Below are 26,846 nucleotides of genomic sequence, written 5' to 3' on the forward strand. Positions count from 1 at the left end.
TTACTTATGATGTCTATCTGAAAACCCATATAAATTGACACAAATTGCAAATTAAAACTTTTTAAATGTATAAGCATTTTACTTACTTGGGCGCATTTGCCTCATGGCACACAAATTTGAACTCTGCTTCAAAAATTTGCACAGAAGAAATTTTTCTTTTACCTTAATTATACTATCTTAGGAGCCCGCTATAACAGTACCAAGGTTCAATACAAAGTCATATAAAAGTTATACAAAAATGCATAATGCAGAGATTTATCTACAACTGCATTGATTGACTGCTGTGTGCAGTAATATAGTGACCCCTGGACCTACAGGCTTCCACACACCGTCAGTGCCTTGCTAGTGTGCCATGCGCCGTGAGATATCTCTTCTCTTTGTGTGTGACTGTGAGTGTTTCCCTTGTGTGTGAATTTATTCAACAAAATCTTGAGCTTCATAATGGATACCATGAGTGAAAAGAAAAAGAGAAAAATAGAATCAGAGCACAGAGTTTTCAACAAAGTGAGCACTGAATGGACGAATAAATACTTATATACTATTTCCAAAGACAAAATACTGTGCCTCGTGTGTCGCGAAACGTTAGCCGTTCCGAAAGAATACAACCTTCGGCGGCACTTTGAAACTAAGCATCCCAATCTCGCCAAATTGAGCCCAAATGAAAAAATAATTAAAGCAGCCAGTTTAGCGAAAAACCTTAGTAGAGAACAGCAAATTTTCAAGAAAGTGAGCACTGAGAACGATACAGTTACTAAAGTAAGCTTTAAAATTTCTAAGGAAATTGCTGCTGCTGGGAAATGCTTGACAGAAGGCGAGTTATTAAAAAAGTGTATGTTGATTGCTGTATCTGAGTTATGTCCAGAAAAGAGGGGAATATTTGAGAATGTCAGTCTATCACGCATGACTGTACGGAGAAGAATAGCTGACATTTCTACCAATTTAAGTGATCAGTTAAAGCAGAGAGTCAGTGAATTCTGCTTTTACGCCCTAGCTATGGATGAAAGCACCGATTTAAAAGACACCGCCCAACTTCTTATTTTTATTAGAGGTATTGATAAAAACTTTGAAATTACTGAAGAACTTGCTGGCATGTGCTCCATGACGGGTCGCACAAGCGGAAAAGAAATCTCCAGTGAAGTGATAAAGTGCACGAATGATAAGTCGGGATTAGATTTCACAAACTTGGTGGCCATTTGTACTGATGGTGCTCCAGCTATGTGCCAAAAAAAATGTTGGAGCAGTTACTCTTCTTGAAGAATTTATCGGGAGAGAAATAACCAAACATCACTTCATTATGCATCAGCAGGTTTTGTGTAGCAAAGTCTTAAAATTTGAGCATGTAATGTCAGTGGTAGTTTCCATTGTAAACTACATCCGTTCTAGAGGACTAAAACATAGGACATTTCGAGCCTTTCTTGAAGGGGTAGACACCGAGTGCAATGACTTAATCTACCATACAGAAGTGAGGTGGTTGAGTCGAGGAAGAGTGCTCCAGCGTTTTGTTGCTTTGAAAGAGGAGGTAGCAAAATTCCTAGAAAATGGGCCAATAAAATTCCCAGAGCTTGAAAATGAATCCTGGAATCAAGATCTCTTTTTCTTTTGTGATATTACAGCACACCTGAATGATCTCAACATTCAACTCAACAGTCAGTGTTTCCGCGGGGCCAGGGGGTTTCGGCCCTCAGCTGTTTTCTTTGGAGTAATATGGCCCTCGCCGCTTTACGAGTTGTGCAGGCCTGCCATAATTTAAACATAATTTTCATATATAACTAGGACCAACTCTTTCCATAGTTTGTATTCTACATTGAAGCAAGGTGAGACCTCCCCCTTCTGATGACATGTCTGTAAAATGCTGACTACTGCAGTTGATTAGTTGGTTCCCTGATTTCACAAACCAAGCACATTTCTTCAGTATAGCACTCACTTCATCCCTATAGCAGTCAGAAAAACAGTGTTTTTTCTTTGAGTATGTGTCAATGTGGATTCCACTGTAGGTGCATGTGTGCCTCATGTGCGTGAGATAAGATTCCTTTGAATAGCCATGTTTATGGGGGCCAGTCATGCACATCAATGCTCTTCCCCTCTGCCAGACACACTGTGTTATGGCTAGGTGAGGAGCTTTGCAGTGGTTGCCTCTTTTCATGGTAGACTAAGCTGTCAGGTTCAAACCCTGCTTGTCCTGTGATGGCCTCATCCCACTTATGGATGGACACAGTCTATGCCTTTCCCACTTGAGAGAGAGCCACATCCCAGACAGGTGCTCTATGTGCTGGTCTTTCCCCTCAAGGATTCACGAGTCCAGTGACGCTCGGCTCAGGTTACATCTGTTAGAGCAGTCCATGCAGGTCATTTATGACCCAGAGGAGATGCTAACGGCTCAACCTGAGCCAAAGAAATAATCTGCTAGCATTCCTCAAGCAGACACCATACTCTGCGGTTTCGAAAAGAAGAATACATTGAAGAAGGAGCCAACAACATTGGTACTGATAACTTCAATGATGATGACTTCTACACCAACTACCTCGGCACCAACTCTGACAGTTTCAGCATGTGTGCCACTAACACCAAAGGGAGACTCTGAAAGGCAAGGCTGGATGGAGTGCAAACACTGTGCCAAGCACCAGATCGGACCACCTCACAAAAAGGACTCAAAACCTTACTTCTCCAAAGGTAAAGCTTCCAAATTCCTATGGCTCCCAAATTAGACAAGAAAAGCCAGTCAGCTGACGTAGCAAGTGGTAAGGAAGTCCTGGTGCTGGCCTCACCATTGACCTTAGGACTGGTAGCCAAACCTGTCAAGGGTTTGAGCTATACCTAAATGTAGGAACTGGAGACATCCACTGCTCCAAACAGCGACCAGCGCAGGCTCTCCTAGCACTTGGATCATGCCACTGTACAGCCCCACTGTTTGAGGAAGTATACTCCATTGCCAAATCATTCTTGCCCATGTTGTATAGAGATCTCTCTCCCCTACTATTGGAGAGTGGCCCTAGGGAGAGTTCTGGAGGCCACCAATTCTGGGCCCCACCTCCGGCAAGCCATGAATGGCACTGGGACGACCATCCTTAACCTGGCCAGCACCCTTGTAGCGTGTCACCTTGGCCATTCTGGCCGTACTGGGGACCAGTGTCAGATATGTTCCGGAGCAGACGTCTCTCTCATACATTGAGGCAGAGGACATCTTACTTCCCAGTAGCATCATTAGCCAGGCAACTCACTCCAGAACCAGAGGTCTACATCCAGGAGCAAGTGACAACTGAGGGACAGCAACAATCTCACTCTCCACCTAAGGAATCATTTCTGTCATCAGATAAAGCAGTAGCACAGCAGTCAACTTTGAGGCTTTTTGGGACCTTCTGTCCCAGATCACGGAGATCCTGGACATTGAAACCACAGTCATCCAGGGGAAGTCCCACAAACTTTTTAATATACTGAGCTCTACAATTCCATCCAGGATCACTTACCTTTCAAAGAGGGTATAGCTGAACTGGCAAAGGGACTTTGGCAAACACTGTCTACTTTTCGTCCCACATCTAAATGAATGGAAAAGAGATACAAGATGCACCCAAACGGCTTTGAATCTTTCTATGCCCACCCAAACACAGGGCACAAAGGATACACCTAAAGGTAAAGACCCAAAGAAACTGGAATGCTCTGGGTTCAAAGTATACTCTTTTGCCTCACTGCAGTTCCAGGTTGCGAACTACCAGGCCCTGTTTGCAAAATAACTTCCTCACCTGGGAAAGGGTCACTCCCTTCCTAAGATCCCCAGGAGAATAGGGAAGAACTAAAAAAAATCAAGTATTAGAGGGGTAGCCGTGTTAGTCTGGATCTGTAAAAAGCATCAGAGGGTTCTGTGGCACCTTTAAGACTAACAGATGTATTGGAGCATAAGCTTTCGTGGGTGAATGCCCACTTCGTCAGACGCATGTAATGGAAGTTTCCAGAGGCAGGTATAAATATGCAGGCAAGAATCAGTATGGAGATAACGAGGTTAGTTCAATCAGGGAGGGTCCTCTGCTAGCAGTTGAGGTGTGAACACCAAGGAAGGAGAAACTGCTTCTGTAGTTGGATAGCCATTCACAGTCTTTGTTTAATCCTGATCTGATGGTGTCAAATTTGCAAATGAACTGAAGCTCAGCAGTTTCTCTTTGGAGTCTGGTCCTGAAGTTTTTTTGCTGTAAGATGTAAGAAAAACAACATCGCTTGCCTCATAACCTAAGTCATGCAGAACGCAATGCCATCCACAGCCTCAGAAACAACCCTGACATTATAATCAAAGAGGCTGATAAAGGAGGTGCTGTTGTCATCATGAACAGATCTGACTACCAGAAGGAGGCTGCCAGACAACTCTCCAATACCAAATTCTACAGGCCGCTTTCCTCAGATCCCACTGAGGAATATACTAAGAAACTGCACCATCTACTCAGGACACTCCCTACACTAACACAGGAACAAATCAACATAGCCTTAGAGCCCCGACCGGGGTTATTCTATCTACCTCCCAAGATCCACAAACCTGGAAATCCTGGACGCCCCATCATCTCTGGAATTGGCACTCTCACTGAAGGACTATCCGGATATGTGGACTCTCTGCTCAGACCCTACGCCACCAGCACTCCCAGCTATCTCCGTGACACCACTGATTTCCTGAGAAAACTACAATGCATTGGTGACCTCCCAGAAAACACCATCCTAGCCACCATGGATGTGGAGGCTCTCTACACAAACATCCCACGCACAGCTGGAATACAAGCTGTCAGGAACAGTATCCCTGATGATGACACAGCACAACTGGTTGCTGAGCTCTGTGACTTTATCCTCATGCACAGTTATTTCAAATTTGGTGACAATATATACCTCCAGACCAGTGGCACCACCATGGGCACCTGCATGGCCCCACAATATGCCAACATTTTTATGGCTGACCTGGAACAACGCTTCCTCAGCTCTCGTCCACTCACACCCCTTCTCTACCTACGCTACATTGATGACATCTTAATCATCTGGACCCATGGGAAGAAGACCCTGGAAGAATTCCACCACAATTTCAACAGCTTCCACCCCACCATCAACCTCAGCCTGGACCAATCTACACAGGAGGTCCACTTCCTAGACACCACAGTACAAATAAGCGATGATCACGTTAACACCACCCTATACCGAAAACCCACCGACCGCTACACCTACCTTCATGCCTCCAGCTTCCACCCCGGACACACCACACGATCCATCGTCTACAGCCAAGCGCTGAGGTACAGCCACATCTGCTCCAACCCCTCAGACAGAGACCAACACCTACAAGATCTTCACCAAGCATTCTCAAAACTACGATACCCACACAAGGAAATAAGGAAACAAATCAACAGAGCCAGACGTGTACCCAGAAGCCTCCTGTTACAAGACAAGCCCAAGAAAGAAACCAACAGAACTCCACTTGCCATCACCTACAGTCCTCAGCTTAAACCTCTCTAACGCATCATCAGTGATCTACAACCCATCCTGGACAATGATCTCTCGCTTTCACAGACCTTGGGAGGCAGGCCAATCCTCGCCCACAGACAACCTGCCAACCTTAAGCATATTCTCACCAGCAGCCATGCACCGCACCATAACAACTCTAACTCAGGAATCAATCCATGCAACAAACCTCAATGCCAACTCTGCCCACATATCTACACCAGCAACACCATCACAGGACCTAACCATATCAGCTACAACATCACCAGTTCATTCACCTGCACGTCCACCAATGTTATATATGCCATCATGTGCCAGCAATGCCCCTCTGCTATGTACATTGGCCAAACTGGACAGTCACTACATAAGAGGATAAATGGACACAAGTCAGATATCAGGAATGGCAATATACAAAAACCTGTAGGAGAACACTTCAACCTCCCTGGCCACACAATAGCAGATGTAAAGGTAGCCATCTTACAGCAAAAAAACTTCAGGACCAGACTCCAAAGAGAAACTGCTGAGCTTCAGTTCATTTGCAAATTTGACACCATCAGATCAGGATTAAACAAAGACTGTGAATGGCTATCCAACTACAGAAGCAGTTTCTCCTTCCTTGGTGTTCACACCTCAACTGCTAGCAGAGGACCTCACCCTCCCTGATTGAACTAACCTCGTTATCTCCATACTGATTCTTGCCTGCATATTTATACCTGCCTCTGGAAACTTCCATTACATGCGTCTGACGAAGTGGGCATTCACCCACGAAAGCTTATGCTCCAATACATCTGTCAGTCTTAAAGGTGCCACAGGACCCTCTGTTGCTTTTTTAAAAAAATCAGTAAAGGGTCAAATGGTTGCTGGAATGGCATTGCAAGTGGCCATGGACACAGCTGATATCAGCATGGGGTGGGAGATCGATGGCCATGGCCATCATGATGAGGCGGTCCTCATGGCTTCTAGCATCCGGTGTACCGAAAGAGGTGTAAACTACCATGGGGAACATGCCTTTTAAAGGGTTGTAGCTCTTTAGTCACAGAACAAAGTGCTCCCTTTATCTGCGGTCCTTAGGGATTTAAACCCTGGCTCCCTCCTGAAAAACATAAATATCAGCCCCAGAAGTAGAGGACGCTGTCCTATTCTTAAGCTTGACAACCTGAGTGCCTGCCAAGAGATACCTACCTACTCCAAGAGATGCCCATTGTCAATCTCTTTAGTCACACATCTGGCAATCGTAGAGACAGCAGGTTTGATAGGAGTGTCGAGAATGACACTGGAGCCAATCCAGAGCTTGTTACTACCTTTGGGAACCCCTTGCGACTGGGCATAGGATGCTATAACAGCCAACAAATGGGTGCTAGATATCATCACCCAAGGCTACCACATCCATTTCTACTCCTTGCCTCCACCCACCTTTCTTCCCCATCCCTCTGCAGGGACCCTTCTTGTGAGAAACTGATACAAAAATAAGTGTCCTTATTGTTTGTCTAGGAGCCACAAAGCTAAGTTTCCTGTAACTGGTGCAGCTGCACAGCAGGCTATAAAGGGCTGTTCAGGCGAGGAGAGGCGCCCCTCCCCTGGCCCAGCCTAGGCCCATCGGAACTGCTGTGGCTGGGGAAGAGGAGCCCCTCCCCCAGCCCGGCCCAGGCCCCTGGAGCTTGTGGGGAGAGGAGCCCCTCCCCCAGCCCAGCCCAGGCCTGCTGGAGCTGTTGGGGAGAGGAGCTCCTCCCCAGGCCTGGCCCAGCCCAGGCCCGCCGGAGCTGCCGGAGGGAGGAGTCCCTCACCCGGCCCGGCCCAGCCCAGGCCCGCCAGAACTGCCGGGGTGAGGAGCCCCTCACCTGGCCCAACCCAGGCCCACCGGAACTGCCCTGGCTGGGGAGAGGAGCCCGCACTCCAATCCCCTCATCCCCGGCCCTACCCCAGAGTCCGCACCCCCAGCCAGAGCCCTCACCCCCCTGCACCCCAACTCTCTGCCCCAGCCCTGAGCCCCCTCCAAGCCCCCGAACCCCTCGGCCCCACCTTCACCACACATAACCTCTATATTGGTGCACATAACAAAATTCATTCCGCACATGGACGTAAAAAATTAGAGGGAACACTGCCACCGAGGTACCACTTCTAGGATATAGGAGAAGAGGTTTCTACTCCCAATATTTTCATATCCCAAAGAAGAAAAGGGGTTGGTCTTTGTTCAGGATCCAGAGAACTAGGATTGAACAAATACATACATGGCCTCATGAACCTCCGTCGTTCCATCTCTTCATGTGCTTTATTGGTTCATGACTTTTGACTTACAGGACATGTACTTTCACATAGCCATCAACCTGGCCCACAGAAACTACTTGAGGTTCACAGTAGGGCCAGATCTCTACTAATACAAACTACTGCCATTCTGACTCAACCTAACAGTGGTAGTGGCCAGGCGTGAAAGTAGAAATAGGGACTTACCGGTACGGGGCTGAGTTGGGGCCGGCTCTGGCCCCCGGAAGGGGCGGGGCCTTGAGTGGAAGGGGCGGGGATGGGGGTCAGAGCCAGTCCCGGCCCGCCCTGTACCGGTAAGTGCCTTCCCCTCCCCCGCCGGGGTAGCAGCGGCAGCCGGGGGCTCCGGCAGCAGTTTTGCCGGGCCCCGGGCTCGGTCACCGCTACCGTCCTGGGCCCTTTAAACCGCTGCCGGAGCCCCCGGCTGCCGCTGCTACCCCAGGGCTCCAGCAGCGGGACTCCGGGGGCTATTTAAAGGGCCCAGGACTCCACTGCCTCTACTGCCCCGGGCCCTTCAGGGCTCTGGGGCTATTTAAAGGGCCCAGGGCAGTAGAGGTAGCGGGAACCCCGGCCCTTTAAATAACCCCCAGAGCCCCACTGCTACCCCAGGGCTCCAGCAGTGGGGCTCTGGCGGCAATTTAAAGGGCCTGGGGCTCCAGCCGCTGCTGGGAGCCCCAGGCCCTTTAAATTGCCGCCTGGGGAAGCTGGGCTGCCCCGGTACGGCGCACCGGCTCTTGCCGGTACGCCGTACCAGGGTGTACCGGCTTACTTTCACCTCTGGTAGTGGCGCACCAAGAAGACGGGTCATCCAAGTCTATCCTTATCTGGACTATTGGCTGATCAGAGACAGGTCCCAGCAGGAGATGATGATAAACCTCAAATATGCACTCTCTGTTTGCTCAGATGAGCCTCCTAGTGAACTATTGAAAAATCATCTCATATTCTATCACAGATGATAGAGTTCATGGAAATTATGGTCAATTACAGCTAAGAGAGAGAGCATCTTCTCGAGGACAAATTCCTGTCATTGCAATTACTACTACTCAAGATAAAAATCAAGCTTATCTACAATGATACTGGCCTGCCATGGAGGGTTGGGCCATATGTCAACATGCACATACATGACGCTGCTTGTCTGACTTCTGTGGCTTCTATAACTCTGGCTTTTGTCAGTCTACTCTCTGGTGATATGCTGGATGGACAGGAAGATGTTGTTGCCATCTCATGTTGTTGCAGAACTAGGATCGTTGCTAGAACTCAACAGAGGCTAGGGACCCCTCCCACACTCCAAACCCCTCAGCCCCACCCTTGCCACACATCACCTCCATATTGGTGCACATAACAAAATTCATTCCGCACATGGATATAAAAAATTAGAGGGAACATTGCATAAGACCTAATAGTTAAGATTGGTGGGAAGAAGTTTTCTTCTGAACTGAAAATATAATCATTTAATTATGATTCTTCGAAACTGTATGACTATAATGCTTTCCTTCTGTCTTTTTGCTGTCAGATATCTAAGATGTGAATTCTTTCTGTGAAAAAATATATTTGCTGTGTGACTGATGTATTGGTGATTAAATATAAATTTCTTTTTGGTACTGAATGAAGTAGGCTCTCAAAAATAATTTTCAGAGAAGAAATGACCCTTTTAACATCCCACTTAGTTAACTGAGTAAGGAATATGATTAATCTCTGAGTGCAACTGCTGATTTCACCTTGGTAATCTTCTCTAACAACTTATTACAGTGACATACTGTTAATGAAAGAGTTGTAAGAGTTCTAAGGTGTCTTGTAACAATCTAGAGACTCTGAACCCAGTTTTTAAAAGTAGAATCTTTAATGGATGTCCATATCCAACATTTGAATCCTCAGATTAATACTTGAGAAACTAAAATGGTCATTTAACATGCATAAGTGCCTTTATATTTTTAATTTTATTTTTTGCATCCAAATGAGGAATTTGTATGTCATGTTAAAGCAATCAATTGAAAATTGGATTCCTCCACTTGATTTGGTTCTGAAGATCCTAGATTATGTAATCACTGCATAAAGATTCAGTAGATAGCTATGCTTTCTATTATACAAGAACAATTTAAAAAGGGAACATAAGAACGGACATACTAGGTCAGACCAAGGGTCCATCTAGCCCAGTATCCCGTCTTCCAACAGCGGCCAATGCCAGGTGCCCCAGAGGGACTGAACAGAACAAGTGATCTATTCCTTGTCGCCCATTCCCAGCTTCTGGCAAACAGAGGCTAGGGACACTATCCCTGCCCATCCTGGCTAATAGCCATTGATGGACCTATCCTCCATGAATTTATCTAGTTCTTTTTTGAACCCTGTTTATAGTCTTGGCCTTCACAACATCCTCTGGCATTCATTTATTTTTTTCTTGCAAATTTTTTATACTTATAAAACATTTGATATTTGAAATCATCTTAAATATAACTTACTGCTGCTTTAATTCACTTCTGCTAAATCTTAGTTTTTCTTGTTAATTTTGCTATTCTACTCTTTCAGCTATTACCTTTACATGTGTGATAAAGTGGTTGCTCCAAATGTATCCCTTACATTGCAATGTAAAGAAGCTACAAAAACAGCAGTCAAGATTTCAGAAGTAATTAAATCTTTACCTGGACAGTCACAGAAACAAGTCAATAGTGTTAAACACAAAAAAGCTGCCTCCTATCCAGAACTCTCTCTTGAAGAGCAGGAAAAAATCGACTTAAAAACTAGCACAGAACTGCATAAAAGTGTGGGTGAGTAGATAATGAAATTTGAAACTTGCTTTCATGTTCTTTCAGTTTTTATACCCATTAATATCTATTTTAGTAAAGATGAAAGGTAAGCCAATTTTGTAATTTTCATATATTACTTCATTCTTTTTCTACATTCTTATGCATTTTACATAGTCTTATAGGTTGCTTTGTATTTTTGCAATCTGGAATTTCAACGAACAAATTTCCACAAGTGTTTTGCTACCTTTTTGTCTTTTAAAGATCCACCTATGTCAACTAATTCTACAAGAAGAGGGAAATCTGAACATGCCACTTCCAAAGCCACTGCAGAATCTAACCAGGTTGAAGAAGGCAATTGTGCACAAACCTCATCCCCAACTCCTATCAAGGACATCAATTGTGAAGATGACAAGGGAAGAATCATGGAGGAAGTAATGAAAACCTACCTTAAACAGCAAGAAAAACTGAATACTATTTTGCAAAAGAAGCAGCAGCTTCAAATGGTATGGTACCAACCTTTGATTTTATCACCAGAAAACTGTTGTTCCTATTAGCTTGTTGGTCCTAGAATCAGTACTACTATTAAAAATAAAGCACAAGTGATACTTCATATTAGGAACCTGACATTCACTATATTGTCTTTCTAATGTAAGTTATGTTAACATTTTCAGTATAAACTATAAAGCCATTTTTAATGGATTTTACCGAGTTTCAGATCTTGGTACATGTGTATTGCCAAGATCACCGCTTGGGAGAAAAAAACCCCACGTGCTTCACTTTCTAATTAATTTTTGGTGCTTAGATATTTCTTTCAATGTGCATTACATATTTTAATAGAATTCTTTAAGTATAATTGTCAAAATCCACTTTTTAACCAAAATAATCCATAGGTCCTATATGGTGTTAATTTGTAGGTTTGGAGGCTAAATACTCAACTAGTATATGACCTTAATAATTAAAGTATAGCTTAATAGCTGACTGTATTCAAACCATGTGTTTTTTCTATCACATGCCAGGTAGTTTAAGATCTTGCTGCTATCTAAACCATTACCGGAATAGAAACTTCCTTCCTTTGTCTAATATTGTTTCACTAGCAGTTGACATAATTTACTCTACATTTAACCATTTCAAATGAGCTGCAAGTTGCTAGCTACTTGAACAATAATTATTTTACTCCGTTTTGAGTAAAATTTAAGATCACCTCTCACATACTGTCAGATCATGTCTTAGGCTTTTGACCTATTAAGTAAAATTAACAAAAGGGAAGAATTCTTAATGAATAAAACTATACTTTGAGTTTATATCTGTGGTAGAAAAATTGAGGGGGTTTGGTCACTAGAAAAATCTCAACCTTCTACTAGCTATCATTGGCATTTAGGATTGACAGATAACAAAAGCTTTGCCTTTTATCTTTGCATGTGGTACAATATGGTACACTTACTTTTGAAATAATATAGCAATGCTGCATTCATTGATAGCTAAGATTTAATTCTGCAATAATAAAATGTCATTTCCAGAGTAGTGTAATATATTTTTAAAACACAGTTCAGGTACTGTACTTAAATTTCCTTTTCTTACAGGATATTTCTGTTGTTAACTAGAATTAAACAGCATTGTCATTACAAAAATAGTTACCTAATATTCTTGCTAAAGTTGTATTCACACAATTTTTATGCATGCACATTACATTTGTATACCAAATTTTACTCTAGGGCTTATGTACGTGAAAATATAATTTAATAGTAAATGAGGCTGAAATTCAGCCCACTGCAGAGGTTAAGGGCTTGCATGGTGCCCAAGGCTTTGTGCAGACCCTCTGCAGTGGGGTGAATTTCATGCTTATTTAGTTTAGTATGAAATAAAGTTTTGTTGTTTGTTTATACCTGAAGTTTGCATCTACATATGCACAAGGACCTTTGCTCTACTTGAGTCCCTCTTAAACCCTGCAATAAAGTTTAGCGCTGTCAATGGTGTATAGGTCCTGTTGACACTGTGGTAATCTTTACTCTGAATGAATAAATATTAGCACTGATCCTGCAACTGGTTCAGTGTGTGCAGATCCTTGGTCCTACATGGAGTAAATTGCAAGTTCTGGGCTTCAGTAACTTCACTGTGTTAACTCTCTAGTTCAGTTAGCAGGTAAATACATTCTCCACAGCCATCTTTGCAGAATTACAGGTGAAGGCCACAAAGGACCTTTATGATCACTTAGTCTGACAAAACATTGAACTTCACCCAGTAATTCCTGCCTTAAAGCCAATAATTTATGACTGAACTAGACCATATCTTTTAAGAAAACATCAAATCTTGATTTAAAGACTTAATGTAATGGAGAAAGCACACATTTGATAAGATGTTCCAGTGGTTAAGTACTTTCATTGTTTTTTCCTTAAAAGTGCATTATTTCCAGTTTGAATTTTTCTAGCTTGAACTTCTAGACTTTAGATCTCGTTATGCCTTTGCCTGCTAGATTAAAGAGCCCATTAGTACCAGGAGTCTTCTCCCTTTGTGTAGGAACTTACAGATAGTGATCAAGTAGCCTCTTAACCCGTACTTCAATAAAATAGATTGAGCTCTTTAAGAGATTGAGTCTCCCTCTGTAAAGCATGTCCGCCAAACCTTAAATTATTCTTGTAGCAATTCTCTGAACTTTTTTCAATTTTCAACGTCATCTCAAGGTGTGAACATCAAAACTGAACACACTGTTCAGTAGTAGTCCCACCCAGGCCATATAAAGAGATAATGACATCTTTTAATTTCTATTTGATATTCCTCTTTATACAGCCAAAAGGATTTTGTTAGCCTTTTACCAATGCATAACAATCGAAGCTCATGTCAGTTAGTTATCTACCTTGACCCCTAAATCCTTTTCAATGTCACTGCTTTCCAGGATACAGTCCCCCCCCCATCCAGTAAATATGGCCTACATTCTTCCATCGTGGATGTAAGATCTTGCATTTGGCTGTATTAAAACTCAAGTTGTCTGTTGTGCCTAGAATACCAAGTGATCTAGAGCAGTGCTTCTCAAAGTCAGGCCGCCGCTTGTTCAGGGAAAGCCCCTGGCGGTCCGGGCCGGTTTGTTTACCTGCCGCGTCCGCAGGTTTGGCCGATCGCGGCTTCCACTGGCTGCGGTCCACCGCTCCAAGCCAATGGGGGCTGCGGGAAGGGCCGCCAGCACATCCCTCGGCCCGCGCCGCTTCCCGCAGCTCCCATTGGCCTGGGACGGCAAACCGCGGCCAGTGGGAGCTGCGATTGGCTGAACCTGTGGATGCGGCAGGTAAACAAACCAGCCCGGACCGCCAGGAGCTTTCCCTGAACAAGCGGCAGACCGGCTTTGAGAAGCACTGATCTAGAGTGTTCTGTATAAATGATGTCATTATTTCCACTCCACCAATCTTTGTGCCGTTTGCAAACTCTATCAGCAGTGATTTTATCTTTCTTCCAGATCTTTAACAAAAATATATACTGAATAGTATAGTGCTAAGAATTAATCCCTGTAGAACCCTAGTAAAAACATGCCACTCATTGATGATTTCCTACTAACAATTGTGTTTTGACATCTGTCAGCCAGTTTTTAATCCATTTAATATGTGCTATAGTGATTTTTATAATGCTTGTTTTTTAATTAGAATGTGTGTTAATTTTAATCTTGATTTTTTTCTTCAGCACCAAGAGTTAAAAAATAAACATTTATCAAAAACTATTGAATAGTGTTTCAAACCCCAGTAGGGTTCAATCACTTCTCAGTAGGCAAGTCTCTCTTTTCAGGTGGATTGAGCAAGGAATTCAGCAAAGCATTGAGTTGCTCTAGGTCATTGTTCATCTGTTATGATTTTGGTCTAGATTTTTGTGAAATTTATTCCAGGATTATTTATTTGTGGCTAAAAACACTGCAGTTGATTGTCCTGGGCTCCTCTTTGGCCTATATACCTTCTGTTCCTTTGTGCTCCAAACCATCAACTTTTCTGTTTAGTTGGTTGTGGTTTGGCTGATCCCACAAGGTTTTTTACCACCATATGATAGCTTTTGAAATTTTGACTCTGATTCCATGCACCACAATATAGTTTTTCACCAGTCCTTCCCTCTAGTGTCACAGTTTGGTAAATGTTTGATTTTTATAATGAGCACCAGCACCAGGTACAAGACTTGTTTCAGAGTTGCAGGGAAGTTTTATGGTTCAATGTTTAGGGCACCAGACTTGTAGTCAGGAGGTTTGGGTTCTGTCATCAGCTCTTTCACTGTCTCACTGTGACTTTGTGCAAGTCAGTTTACTTTTCCATATTTCAGTTTTTATATCTGTAAAATCAAGAAAAATGATAGTTATCTACCTTTGTAAAGTGCGTTGAGATCTGTGGATGAAAGATGCTACGTGTTGGTATTTAAACAAAAATAAACTTTGTGAAAGTATAAATATTATCTTCCTCTTTGGTTCCATGTAGTACTTTAGTTTTCAGTTAACCACTTCTGCCAGCTTCAAATATGTTTATATTTACTGTTTAGGCTGCTTACAAGGATTTCCCTTTTATAGTAACTTTTTAACTAAATATTCCAGCTAGGTTTGTCTGTTTTTCCCCTTGCAGCAGAAAAATATCTCTCCCCTTGAAAGTATATTGTCATCACCAGTTTGGCTCTGCTTCTTTGTTAAACTCAAATCAAGGAAAAATTAATTTAAATACAGAAGATTTCTTTCCCTTCTATTTGTGGTAGCAGAGACCTCTGCAGCTCTCCATAGCTAGCCTTAAAACCCTCTCTTCCATAGATACTTACCAGAGAAATTGTAGTACAAGGACTGAATTGAAGAAAAAGCTAAATATAATTATCGTAAGCGCTAATCACAAACTAAACTCTGCCCACTTGAGGCCTCAAAGCAAGATGCCACTTACATCAGATTGTTCATATCTTCACAATGTGATTCTCTCTCTTTCATGCATGCTTTGCATGCATTTATGTCAGTTGATCGTTGTCTTTGTTTCATGTGTTCTTTGACCAGCAATAAAGTAGTTAATTCCATTTTAACATTGGTATAATTAACTTTAGAATCAACACAACTGAGGTAAAATGGGACAACTCACGCCTCCCAAAGCTGCTATTTCACGCTGCCTGCAGACTCTGGTATATATCATTAGTTTGATTACACCTGGTTCAAAGACTTAGCTTTCAGTTAAAAAAATATTAAAACTGCAGAGGAAAAGATGGCAATATCCAGAAAAAATACTGTCTTGCTAAGCTGCCACAAGCCAGCCCGTTTTGATCTCTGCATTTTCATATAAAAGAACAAATGTAATGTTCTTATTATTTTAATTGGTTTACAAAATGAAATGGCTGCTCACATAGGTTCACTTTTGCGACCAGTGAGTTGGTTTCTGGAAGCTCTGGGTGTTTGACAATACCACTTTGTTATATTGCATAATTACTACAGAATTCAACACTCCTATTTACACAGCAGCAAAGTGGACAATCTGTTTGTTTCTCCTCAGTATTTCCAGATACCCATTTAAATTAATAGAAACAATGATTTTGATTGTAGTGATTTTAGAATCACTCTGTGTATAATCCTCATCCTTTCTTGACAGGAAGTGGAAATGTTAAGTAACTCTAAAGTTATGAAGGAACTAACTGAGGAGCAGCAGAATTTACAGAAAGAACTTGAATCTTTGCAAACTGAGCATGCTCAAAGAATGGAAGAATTTTATGTTGAGCAGAGAGACTTGGAGAAAAAACTGGAACAGGTGATGAGGCAAAAGTGTACCTGTGACTCCAATTTAGAAAAGGACAAAGAAGCTGAATATGCAGCACAGGTAAGGAAAAAAATATTGTTTGAAATCTGTCTCGTGTTTTCCCCAGCACCACCTAGTTAATTATGAAATTTCCAAGTAAAGTTAACTGTACTAGGCTGTTGCTAGCTCAGCTTTTAAACTTTATGATGAAGAGTGTGTTACCTGTACCACTGCCAGCTTTCATCTTCTTCTTTGACCTTTCCCCTCTTGTTACCCTAATGGCAACACAGCTCATGGAGATAGGACACCTCTGTACATGCCTGTTGACCAACGTTGAAGGGGACATAGGGTACAGAAACTCTTTACCTTCAGCATCTCTCCTTAGAGGTTATGCAGTTCTCTTCTTTTTGGGGATGCCTGCATTAAACCGTACCACAGTAATTTAATAAAAACAAGACTTTTTAAAAATGAGGAGAAAATGCAATTAAAACAAAAATGGTTTGCTTAATACATTTAGATTTGCACTTGTAAACTAAACAAAATAAAATATTCTCATTTTTAGTTGTAGAGAAAAAAAGAATGCTTATATTTCTTGAAAGCAACCCCTTCTCTGGCCACACTTTGGTTAGACTGACAGCTTCCCTTGGTGTCAGAGTCCACTACAGTATCAGGTGAGGCCACCTCTACTTTTCATAGAAGCATTTGATTAAGAGTCCTATTGGAGAGGAAGGCCACAGTCTGGGTTCCTCATCCCATGATTGTCTCCCGATTCATTACCTCTGGAAGTTCCCCCAGCTTTCCTGTCTCCAAGGTTGCTATGTCAAAAGCTGTGGTGACTTTCACTTCTTTAGACTAAATAACTTTTAATCTATATCATTGTTCTTTTCTATAGGAGCTAGCGTCTGTCATTCTGCTAGATACATCAGCAGGTAGCATGGATTCTGACTCTTCTAAATATTTTGTTTATTAATTTTGCTTACCATGAAACTTAAATTATTTCAGGTCTCAGTCCTTCTGTCATAGAGATCTAGTCATCCTAATTATTTAAAAACAAATTCTAGAACCCCAAATCAATAAGCTTTGTGGTCAACTCATCAATAAAATTATATTATATTTCCCTTTCTATACTTAAAGTACCACAAGATGAAAAGCAGCTACTGGCTTGTCACGTAGTCCCCGGGCGATGCTCTGGAACTGCTCCCTACGAAGCCAGTCAGGACTCTGGTGAAGTCTTCTCTCTGTGAGCAGACTGTCTTCAGGGCAAGAAGCTCACACAGCTTCACCTTCCTGGGTCTGACCTTGGAGCATTCAGCATCCTCTGCCCCACTGTGTGCTTCCCACAGCGAGTCCACCCAGGCGGGGTCCTGGGGAAGCCAGAGGGTCCTGCACCCCCACTTCACAGTCAGACGTGACTCTTAGCCAGCCAGTAAAACAGAGGTTTATTAGATGACAGGAACATGGTCTAAAACAGAGCTTGTAGGTACAGAGAACAGGACCCCTCAGCTGGGTCCATTTTGGGGGGCATTGAGCCAGACAACCACATCTGCACTTCACTCCACAGTCCCCAGCCAGCTCCAAACTGACTCACCCTCCAGCCCCTCCTCCTCTGGGCTTTGTCCCTTTCCCGGGCCAGGAGGTCACCTGATTCCTTTGTTCTCCAACACCTTTAGCTATCTCCTTGCAGTGGGGAAGGGCCCAGGCCATTAGTTGCCAGGAGACAGAGTGTCGGCCATTTAGATGCACTGGCCCTTTGCTCTGCAACAATTACACCCCCTTATCCCACCACTTAGCGACTTAAGAAATGCATAGGGGAAACTGAGGCATCACTACAGTATTCAGAGGAAACATTAAGAACAGTCCCACTTCGTCACATGGCTGAATGAAGAAGTATTTGGTTTAGGATCAGAAATCCTTTCTGTTGAGCTTAATTTCATGACATTCTGCTCAGTAGGATTCCTAACCTCTGCTGTCAGAAATAATCCTTTCTGTGTGTAGTCCAATTTACTAAACATCTGGTACAAGCCCCATTACTGCAGACAACAGCATATTCTGACTTATGAAGATAATTGTGTTCAGTGTGTTTTTTGTATAGTGTACATTCTTTGGAGGGCACAAGCAGTAAATTATTCTCCAAAGGGTTTTTAAAAAAGTTAGATTTATGAGGCTAAACACATTTCTTTCACATAAACTCCCAATTGTTTAGCTGTGTGGTTCAACTGGACAGTATAGCTTATTCAAGTGTTTTTCTCTAATTATTTCTGTTACTAGCAATTGATTTTGGCCATACCTGTCAGCATCAATCACAGCCACACCTGAGTGAAATATGATTCTTTTGAACAGTGATTTCTTCAGAGGCTGGATGTAGCATTCCAGAGATCCTCAGTTCACTGTTTCTATCATAGAAAGCACCTGCAGGCTCTGCTCTCTACCTCTGAGAGCTTTAAATTGTGAGAAATGCCCCTCTGCTGGGAAGCCAAGAAAAAGCAGACTTCAGAGCTAAACTGGATCACTGTTCTTCCTGCTGGACCAGCCTGAGGGTGTTGTGGGTGGAAGTCCCTTCTTCCTGGCTCCCTCAGTGAGTGTAGCAAAATGGTCTAGTCTAATCTGCCATTTTACCACACTTGCCACCAGTCCCCTACAAAGTATGGTGGAGCAGTTTAGCCAGTGTCACTAGCCTACCAATGGATCCTTCCAAATGGCTGGAATCCTGCAAGAAAGTGCAATCAGAGGCTCTCTTCCTGGCTCCTGCACTGCATACATCACAGTGGCATTATGCATATTATTTCATTGCACCTGTTACCTGCTCTCCACAGAAGCACAGTAGTAGAGTCAAGGAGTCCATGCTAACAGCCTGCCACTGTCAAAGGACCATCTAATTGGCCTCGATCATGAAGAAAGAGGTCAGTACTAAAGGAGAAAGTGCCCCAAATGTGGCATGGCTCTAAATGCAAAGCAATTGGGTCTACCTGTGCCTGGCACACTTCAGAAAAAGTAGAAAATGCTTACGCCTGTGTAAGTGCCCAGCTATCTGAATCTCCTACTTTGCTAATCCTATTCTCCTTTATCCCTCCAAGACATTTTAGTCTGGGTGGGCTACCCATAGCTGTAGAGGTAGATGAGTTCCCCAGATTTCATAAGGCCCTTTTGCTATAGATAAATTATTGGATTATCAATATACATGAGTCACATAGGGAGCTGGAGTATAAGACTGCTTATTTGACTGCTTAAGGTACCCTTCTGAGCAAGCTGGCTGAGCTCCCACCAAAAAAAAAAAATAAAAAAAATCAGCGGGCTTCTCCAGTTCCCACTTCTCTCCTAAAAAGAGTTTTGTGGAAGGAGAGGAATGGAGGGGAGGAAAAATCTAGACTAAGACACCTGAATCCATGATAATTCCTCTGGGGGAAAAGGAGTTTGAATGTAAGAGACACTCTAACCAAAACCCAAATAAATGTTATATTTATATTACAATTCTCTACTAGATGGCTTCAATATTTGATTTATTTCTCTCATTTCTCCTCTTTGTTTTTACTGCATTAGGCTTAATGTCACTTTTCAAAAATGCATCCATATCTGCTGTCCCCACCACCTTCTTAAAAAAAGAATGGGGAGACTTAGGGATAAATTAGTTCAGTTCAGACTTGGGAAATCTTTTCAAACCAGTTTAGACTCATTAGGACACAGTGGATACATTTTCCTTTGTTCTTAAAATTTGAGCTCTTAGAGCCACCATCCGGCCAAAATTATGGTGCAAATGCTTGGTGTATGTGTTTGTACAATTTTTATATGTACCTATGGATACTAAAGAGCTGCTTCAGAAAGTTTTGGTTTTACAGGCACTTGGCTGTGAGTGCTGTAGTTCTACATAGTCTCAGCAGAGTGGTCTTATTTGCTTCAGATATATTCCCTGTACTACTAGAAAAGAGAGAAATAGAAGAAATTTTAAAACATACTACATGTAAAGGTAATTTAATTCCAAGCCTTTAAAAAGCTGATTGGAAAATCATCTGGAAAATCCCTTGGGAACCTATAGGAGTCCTCCAAACATCATAATTTGCTTCCAAAATGTAGGTCTGATATGTATATAAAACCCCTGCATAGGAATTAGACACGCTCCAGTGGCTGAAATGGATAATGAAACATTCGCCCTTTTAATGGTCCTTAAACCAATGGGGCAAACTTGTACATTTTTTTCTCCTTCTGAGTTGGTTCCACCTCAGAGAGACATACAGTAGAAATTATATTAAAAAGTGGTACTTCTTGGAAATTCAAGAGGTTTCTCCTCTTTTCTACTTTTTTTGTCTTGTATATTAGCAGAGTTGCTTTTATATATAAATCTTTCCTTATCCAAGATCTTTAAGACATGCTGAACTGAATTTTCAGAAGTGACTGATGATTTTGGGTGCCTTAAAATTTGGATGCCTAACTTGCAATGTCTTAAAGGAGCCTGATTTTCAGAGGATGGGTGTTTAGCATTTTCTGATAATCAGGCTCCTTAAGGTATCTCAGGTTAGGTATCCATGAGTTAGAGCCCTGTATAAATCACATTTTTTTAAAATAGTGAATTCACAACAGTGTGAATGGCAAAGTATTGAATTTCCCAGAGTTTGCATTAAATGAGTTTTACAAATACATTTAGTCAGTTTCAAGGATAGAATTAATTTTACAAGTGAGTTTAATCAATTCATTCTGTCCCTGAAATTGTCTAAATTTAGTTGTGAAACTCATCCTTGAAATTGACTAATATTCACAATTTGGGGGAATTTTTACAATTTCTGTGCTCTCTGAAATCGTGATTTATGCAGGGCCCTACCTATAATCAGTAGTCACTTTTGATAATTTAGGCCATTAGCCACAATCCCTTTACTGACGTTGGTGCATCATTAGTCTTTCAAAACAATATTTCTTCATATTCTTCCACGTCACCCATTGTACATGGAACACTCACTATTCCTCAGCAGATGGGGAAAAAAGGCCTTCAAAGGTCACCAATTACTAACTCTTCGGAAAATTGAAAACAATGCAAAAATGTCATGTTTTTGTCAAAATGTTCCAACCAGCTCTAACAGATCACCTCCTCAGGCGAGTAGATCAACAAAATCTTCATCAGTGTCATTGCCAGAAATGAACAGTGTCATTGCCAGAAAAGAATTCTACGAGAGAACTTGTAGCCTGGCATTATCGTATCATTTGCATAACTGGTCATCAGGTTCTTCAGTTTACCTTCAACATTAAGTAATAAAATATATTGAACATATTGAATTGACTGTTAAGGAGAGAAGTGTGTGCGTGCTCATGGCGATCAGGTTAACTGTGGGTATGAGTTTCCAGCATGATAGACATGTGACATTGAAATGAAAGTATATAATCCCAAGAGTATAGAGTATACACTAATCAGTTTGCCAAGAATGATTTGGTATTATGGGGGTTATTGTCTTTGCAACAATAGGTGACTTCATGTAGCAAATTAATTTAAATTCTCTATCACTCTAGTGAGTTTGAACTATAACTCTGAATTTCTTGGCTTTGGAGTATTTTACATTATATTTTTCACTTAGCATGGCTTTCTTAGTGAAGTAAGCACATTGATTTTATATTATTCAAACTATTTGTGCTATATGTATGCTCATGTTTTAACTTAGACATATATATGTAGGTTTCAGAGTGGTAGCCGTGTTAGTCTGTATCAGCAAAAAGAACGAGGAGTACTTGTGGCACCTTAGAGACTAACAAATTTATTAAATAGTCTTCTTCTCTTTAGTTTGCAGAGTTCTCTTTGGTTTGAACTAAAAGTAATCATACCTGACCATCCCATCATGTCTTATTCTGGTGACATCCTTAGTTATAGAGGCACATTAATGCCTACGGAATAAAGTAGCATTTTGTCAGGCCAGGCAAATAAACGGAGAGAACAAAAACTATGGGATATGAAAAGCATCTGGTATTGACCACCAGCAGGGACTTAATATCTGATTACATGTACTAATGATATGATGTGGTATGACAGTTTATATACTGATACGAAAACATATATAAGTACACCGCACCCTCGCTAGAACGCGAATTCGCATATAACACAGTTGCGGCCATTGATCCCAAATGTAATTACTTTAATTGCAATTCATTTTAACGCAGTCCCCACATTAACGCGGTACCGCGCATGGATCCCAAATCCCGCATTCTAGCGAGGGTCCGGTGTATACACAATGTGCGGATCTACTTGTATTGTACCACGGTGGGTATGCATGTATAGTATTACATTGTTGCCATTAAATAGTGTACCAGTACATGGCAACTTTTTGAAAAAGATTCTTTATTTTAAAAAAGTCTGTTTGAACCGATCTGAGACACATTTGTTCATCTGAAATATTTTTATCTGATACTTACAACATTAATCAGCTGGTTCATTAAATGAATACTTGGCCTTTACAAATATATATGTTAAAATTAAAAAAAGAAAAATTGCTTTCGTTTTAATTATTTGTGCAGTTGGCAGAACTAAGACAGAGACTGGATCATGCAGAGACAGATAGACAAGAGCTCCAAGATGAACTGAGACAAGAACGAGAAGCAAGAGAAAAGTTAGAGATGATGATTAAGGAACTGAAGCTTCAGATTTTGAAATCTTCAAAGAATGGAAAAGGAAAATAGAAGTTGGTAGAGGGAATCTCAGTTGTATCCTTCAAACTGGGTTGTTTGTAGTTGAATTGTGCGCAGTTTACCTGTATGATAAGACAAGGTATTTCTAGTTCCCAAAACAAAAACCATGGTGATGATATATATCTTGATATACATTTTTAGATTTTCTTAACTAATGAAAATCTGCATTTATTTGTACTGGTGTTTTTTCTCAGACAGCTATTAACAATATGAAACCTTTTGTTTTAGAACAATTTCTGCCTATATTTCTAATGCAGGCTTGAGGACTCTGCACCTTTTTAAAGCAGCATTGTATGTTTAAAATATATTGTGGTCATTTTTATTTTGCTACCTATTGCATATCCAGTTATAGAAATATATATTTTTTAATTTTGAATTTTTCAAAACCTAAAATAGAAAAACAGAATTTAGGTTCCAGTGAGAAATTCAGTGACAATAAGGGCAGCTTTTCATTTGTAAATTAATGCTGCATGTTGGCACGCTGATAAAAGGAGATTGACCATCAGAAATTTAATAGCCAGAGTTTTTTTCCATAATTTGACCTGTATGAATTTTCAAACTGTTATTTTTAATAGTTGCTATTACATGTCCATTATCAAAATGAAAGAATTTCAAAATCTAAGTTGCCGTATTCTATTGGCACTTTGGAGGATGATAACATTATTATGCATTTCAGTGTGAAAAGGAACAACTGAAATGGAATCCTGTGTATTTTAAAGTTTAAAAATCTCCCATCTCCCTCCTTTCCTTCCTCCCCCCCGGCCTTTTCAGGTAACAGCGAAGAAAGTCTTTAAAAAAAAATTGGGGGCTATATTGAAGAAACCCTGAACATTTGGATTATTAACATTGTTTTGAAAATATTAATGCTCTGGAGAATAACAATTGTTATCATTCATATGTGTTAGTTATTTTGATATCCAAAAGTCTCTCTTCTCTGCAGATTTCTTTTAGTATGTAGAAACAGGCCTTATTGACATTTAGGTAATTAGTAAAAAGTTTAAAAAAAAAAAAAAAAAAGTGAGCTATGACACTTTGAAAGTCATTTTGATACTTTGTATGGTTAAATAACATGGCAAATGTTACCATAATCTGCAAAAGTACTGCATGTTCAACCCATAATATTTAAAAATGGATAGAAGTACAGAATCCCTATATTGGTGTACCTGACATTAATGTTGAAAAATTCTGGTCACAAAGGGTTAGATTTAGAATGCCTTATTATTAGAATCCTGACATATTAAATGCATTATTACAAAATTGGGTGAAAAAATTGTCTTTTACTTCTTTCCAAAAAGTTTGAAGGATCTCTAATGACAGACTTTAGTTGTTGATTAGAAATACTTTTAGTAGTTCCATGTTCTATAATCTGAATCCACTGTTAACTGAAATTGTTTTGCTATGGTGTTTGTGTCTTTGTTGTTCTCTCCAGGGTTAAACTAGTGTTAGATAAAACCATGAATAAAAATGTCTGCTTCCATTTTTGTTCTGAATGAGCTAAAATTAAAAACTTTGCATGCATTTTAATTTTTTCACAATCTATTTCAAAGAAATAGCAAATATTGTACAAAGAAAGATTAAGTTGGCATATGTGCCATATACTGCTTGTTCAAGTTTGGAGAGGTAAAATTAAGAATATGTGGTGGGCACCCTTTTAGAATTTTAATAAATTCTTAATGTCCCATCTACACTGAGGATTAAAGCAGGTTAAATGAAGCAGTTTGAAACATCGTGTCCCTTGCCATTATGGATTACAGAGCACAAAATTTTCTCTCTGGTATCTTTGGATCATTCTTTTAAAAATAGGTATACCTATCTACACTGGGCAAGTCAAACTATTTAAAGGGGGCTACGGGGTGGGGACAAAAGTTCCTGTTTGCTCCTTATATGCTTTTGTATTCAACGTCATGTCCATTTGCTTTAAAGACAAAAAAAAAGTCTTACTACTGTATACATAGTCAATACAGCTATGGGAGAGTGAGCTGTGTTCTAGTCTAGTTTACATACCAAAAAAACTGTTGACCACATTCCAGCTGCAAAATCCTTATTATTGGATGTTGGAGTCTGAAAGAACACAGCTTGGCTCTCAGCTCTCAGGCTGTGAGTGCTAGTTGACAGCTGGGAAAATACCCTATCTTCTGGTAAACTGAAAATGTTTGATCTGAATGTCATCGAGGCAGTAAAGAATCCCATTATACCATTTTTACTTACTTTTCAGAGCGTATCTTGCACTTCAAACGATGTTGGCTCACATAGTTTAATCGCCAGTGTAGATAGGGCCTAAAGGGGTTGTTTAATAGTCTTGAACTAGCTGATTTACCACAGTATTTCATGTATTAGTAGTTGAATGGGTAGAGTCCTCACTGGATAATTACAGTAGTAGTAATATATTCAGTTTTCACTTTTAGACTCTGTCTATGCTAGGTGATTTCTGCAAAATATTCCCATTGTTGTTGCTGCTGGTTCAATTTACCAGTGGTAACAACAGTGGGAGTCCAGTGCTACTGTAGGCAGGGCTCCATGGATCTGCCAACATTGTAATCACATGCTATCTAACTCTGTTCAAAACCCGTCTATATGACACAGTGTTTAAAATGCTAGTGGCTACAGTCTATACTAGTATTCCCATTACTGCAACCAGAGGTGGAGCTGTGGTAAGTTTTAGCAAAACAATTCCCATTGCAGATAAGGCCTCTTAATTATAAAATAATTGTCTCAAAAAGCCACTTAAAATTGATTAAAATCTTTTAAAAGGTAACTTTGTAAATATACCATTTAATTCTAAAATTACAATAGTTTTAAATTACTGTAATCCTCCTACATTTTAGGTTCTTTACATAACACAATTTCCACATGTGTAGACTTAATTTTACACAGATTTTAAGTAATAAAATATATACAAATGTGCCATAGGTTTTGTGTCCATAGTCATTGAAAGATAGTTTTCTAGTAAATTGTAAATACTGTATAAGTTCTAGAATAAATAGTTTTATGTTGAGCTGTTTTACTGACTTAGAGTAATTATGATGAATTGCTTATTTGACAATGTATACAGAGACTTAGAATGCCCATTTAGAGAGACTGCTGGCAAAAGTTAATCTGTCAATATGAACTTAATCTCTTAGTCTTATGATGCTAATTTTATATATTAATAGTGAAGTTTGTTTTGATTCTAGTTTCTGTTGGTCTTTTACACAGGAAGTTTGTTTCCCAGATTTTCCTAATATTAATTTTTTTAGAAAAAAACTAAAATATTCTTAATTTTAAAAGCTTCATTAATGAACACCTAGAAGCAAAGTTGCCTAGAGCACTTTTGGAAGAAAATAATTAATATTCAACACAAATACCTAGTTTATTAATATACATTTTAATTTAAAGGAAAACTTTCATATACTAGGTACACTCGACTCTGCAAGAATAATGTAATGACTTTAGAAGAGTAGTAAATCTTTTGTAATTTTGGAAGCTGTAAAATCACCCAGATTCACAAATGCAACCATTTAACACTAGATAAAGAGAGGTTAGCAAAATCTTGAAGTTAATTCAAAGAAACTTTGCTTTAGTTTTTGTTATCCTTTAGTTATCCTTTAACTTTAGTATCTGGCTAAATATAGTGGTTATGTTTTACATTCTTGAAGTAATTTTATTCTATATTTAATATATTAATAGCTTAGGTGTAAAATTATTTGTATATAGTAAAAGGTAAAATGCAATTAGTGAAGTAGGCAAAGTTAGAGGGCGTATAAAGCTACTGGTATGTTGGCCTGTCAGGCACTGCTCAGGCCCACCTTTTGAAAGTCATGAACAACTTTTTATTTATACATTCTTGGCTTTAGTTTGAAAAAAGCATTAAATTAAAATTGAAAAATTAAATTTTCAATTAACTATAATTATGGGATATGAAATTTTAGAAACATTTTTGTAGGATTAGTTGTGAAGTTGGCCTTGAAATACTTTCATAGTCAGCTTCCTAAAATTTACTTCTTGTTAGTAGGGTATATATTTTGACTAGTCA

General features: G+C 40.3%; 1 protein-coding gene across 1 annotated transcript in view; it reads left to right on the forward strand.

The window, feature by feature from the left end:
• Positions 1–22,825, forward strand: part of SKIL (SKI like proto-oncogene) — a 36,520-nt gene extending 13,695 nt beyond the window's left edge. Inside the window, exons 4-7 of the mRNA XM_065410846.1 lie at positions 10,243–10,481; positions 10,722–10,963; positions 16,034–16,258; positions 22,664–22,825. Of these exons, the coding sequence (XP_065266918.1) occupies positions 10,243–10,481; positions 10,722–10,963; positions 16,034–16,258; positions 22,664–22,825 (868 nt within the window). The remainder of the gene's footprint in view (positions 1–10,242; positions 10,482–10,721; positions 10,964–16,033; positions 16,259–22,663) is intronic.
• Positions 22,826–26,846: the final 4,021 nt, after the last annotated feature.

The sequence above is a fragment of the Emys orbicularis genome, chromosome 9, assembly GCF_028017835.1.
Source record: "Emys orbicularis isolate rEmyOrb1 chromosome 9, rEmyOrb1.hap1, whole genome shotgun sequence".
In the NCBI taxonomy this organism is placed as follows: domain Eukaryota; kingdom Metazoa; phylum Chordata; order Testudines; family Emydidae; genus Emys; species Emys orbicularis.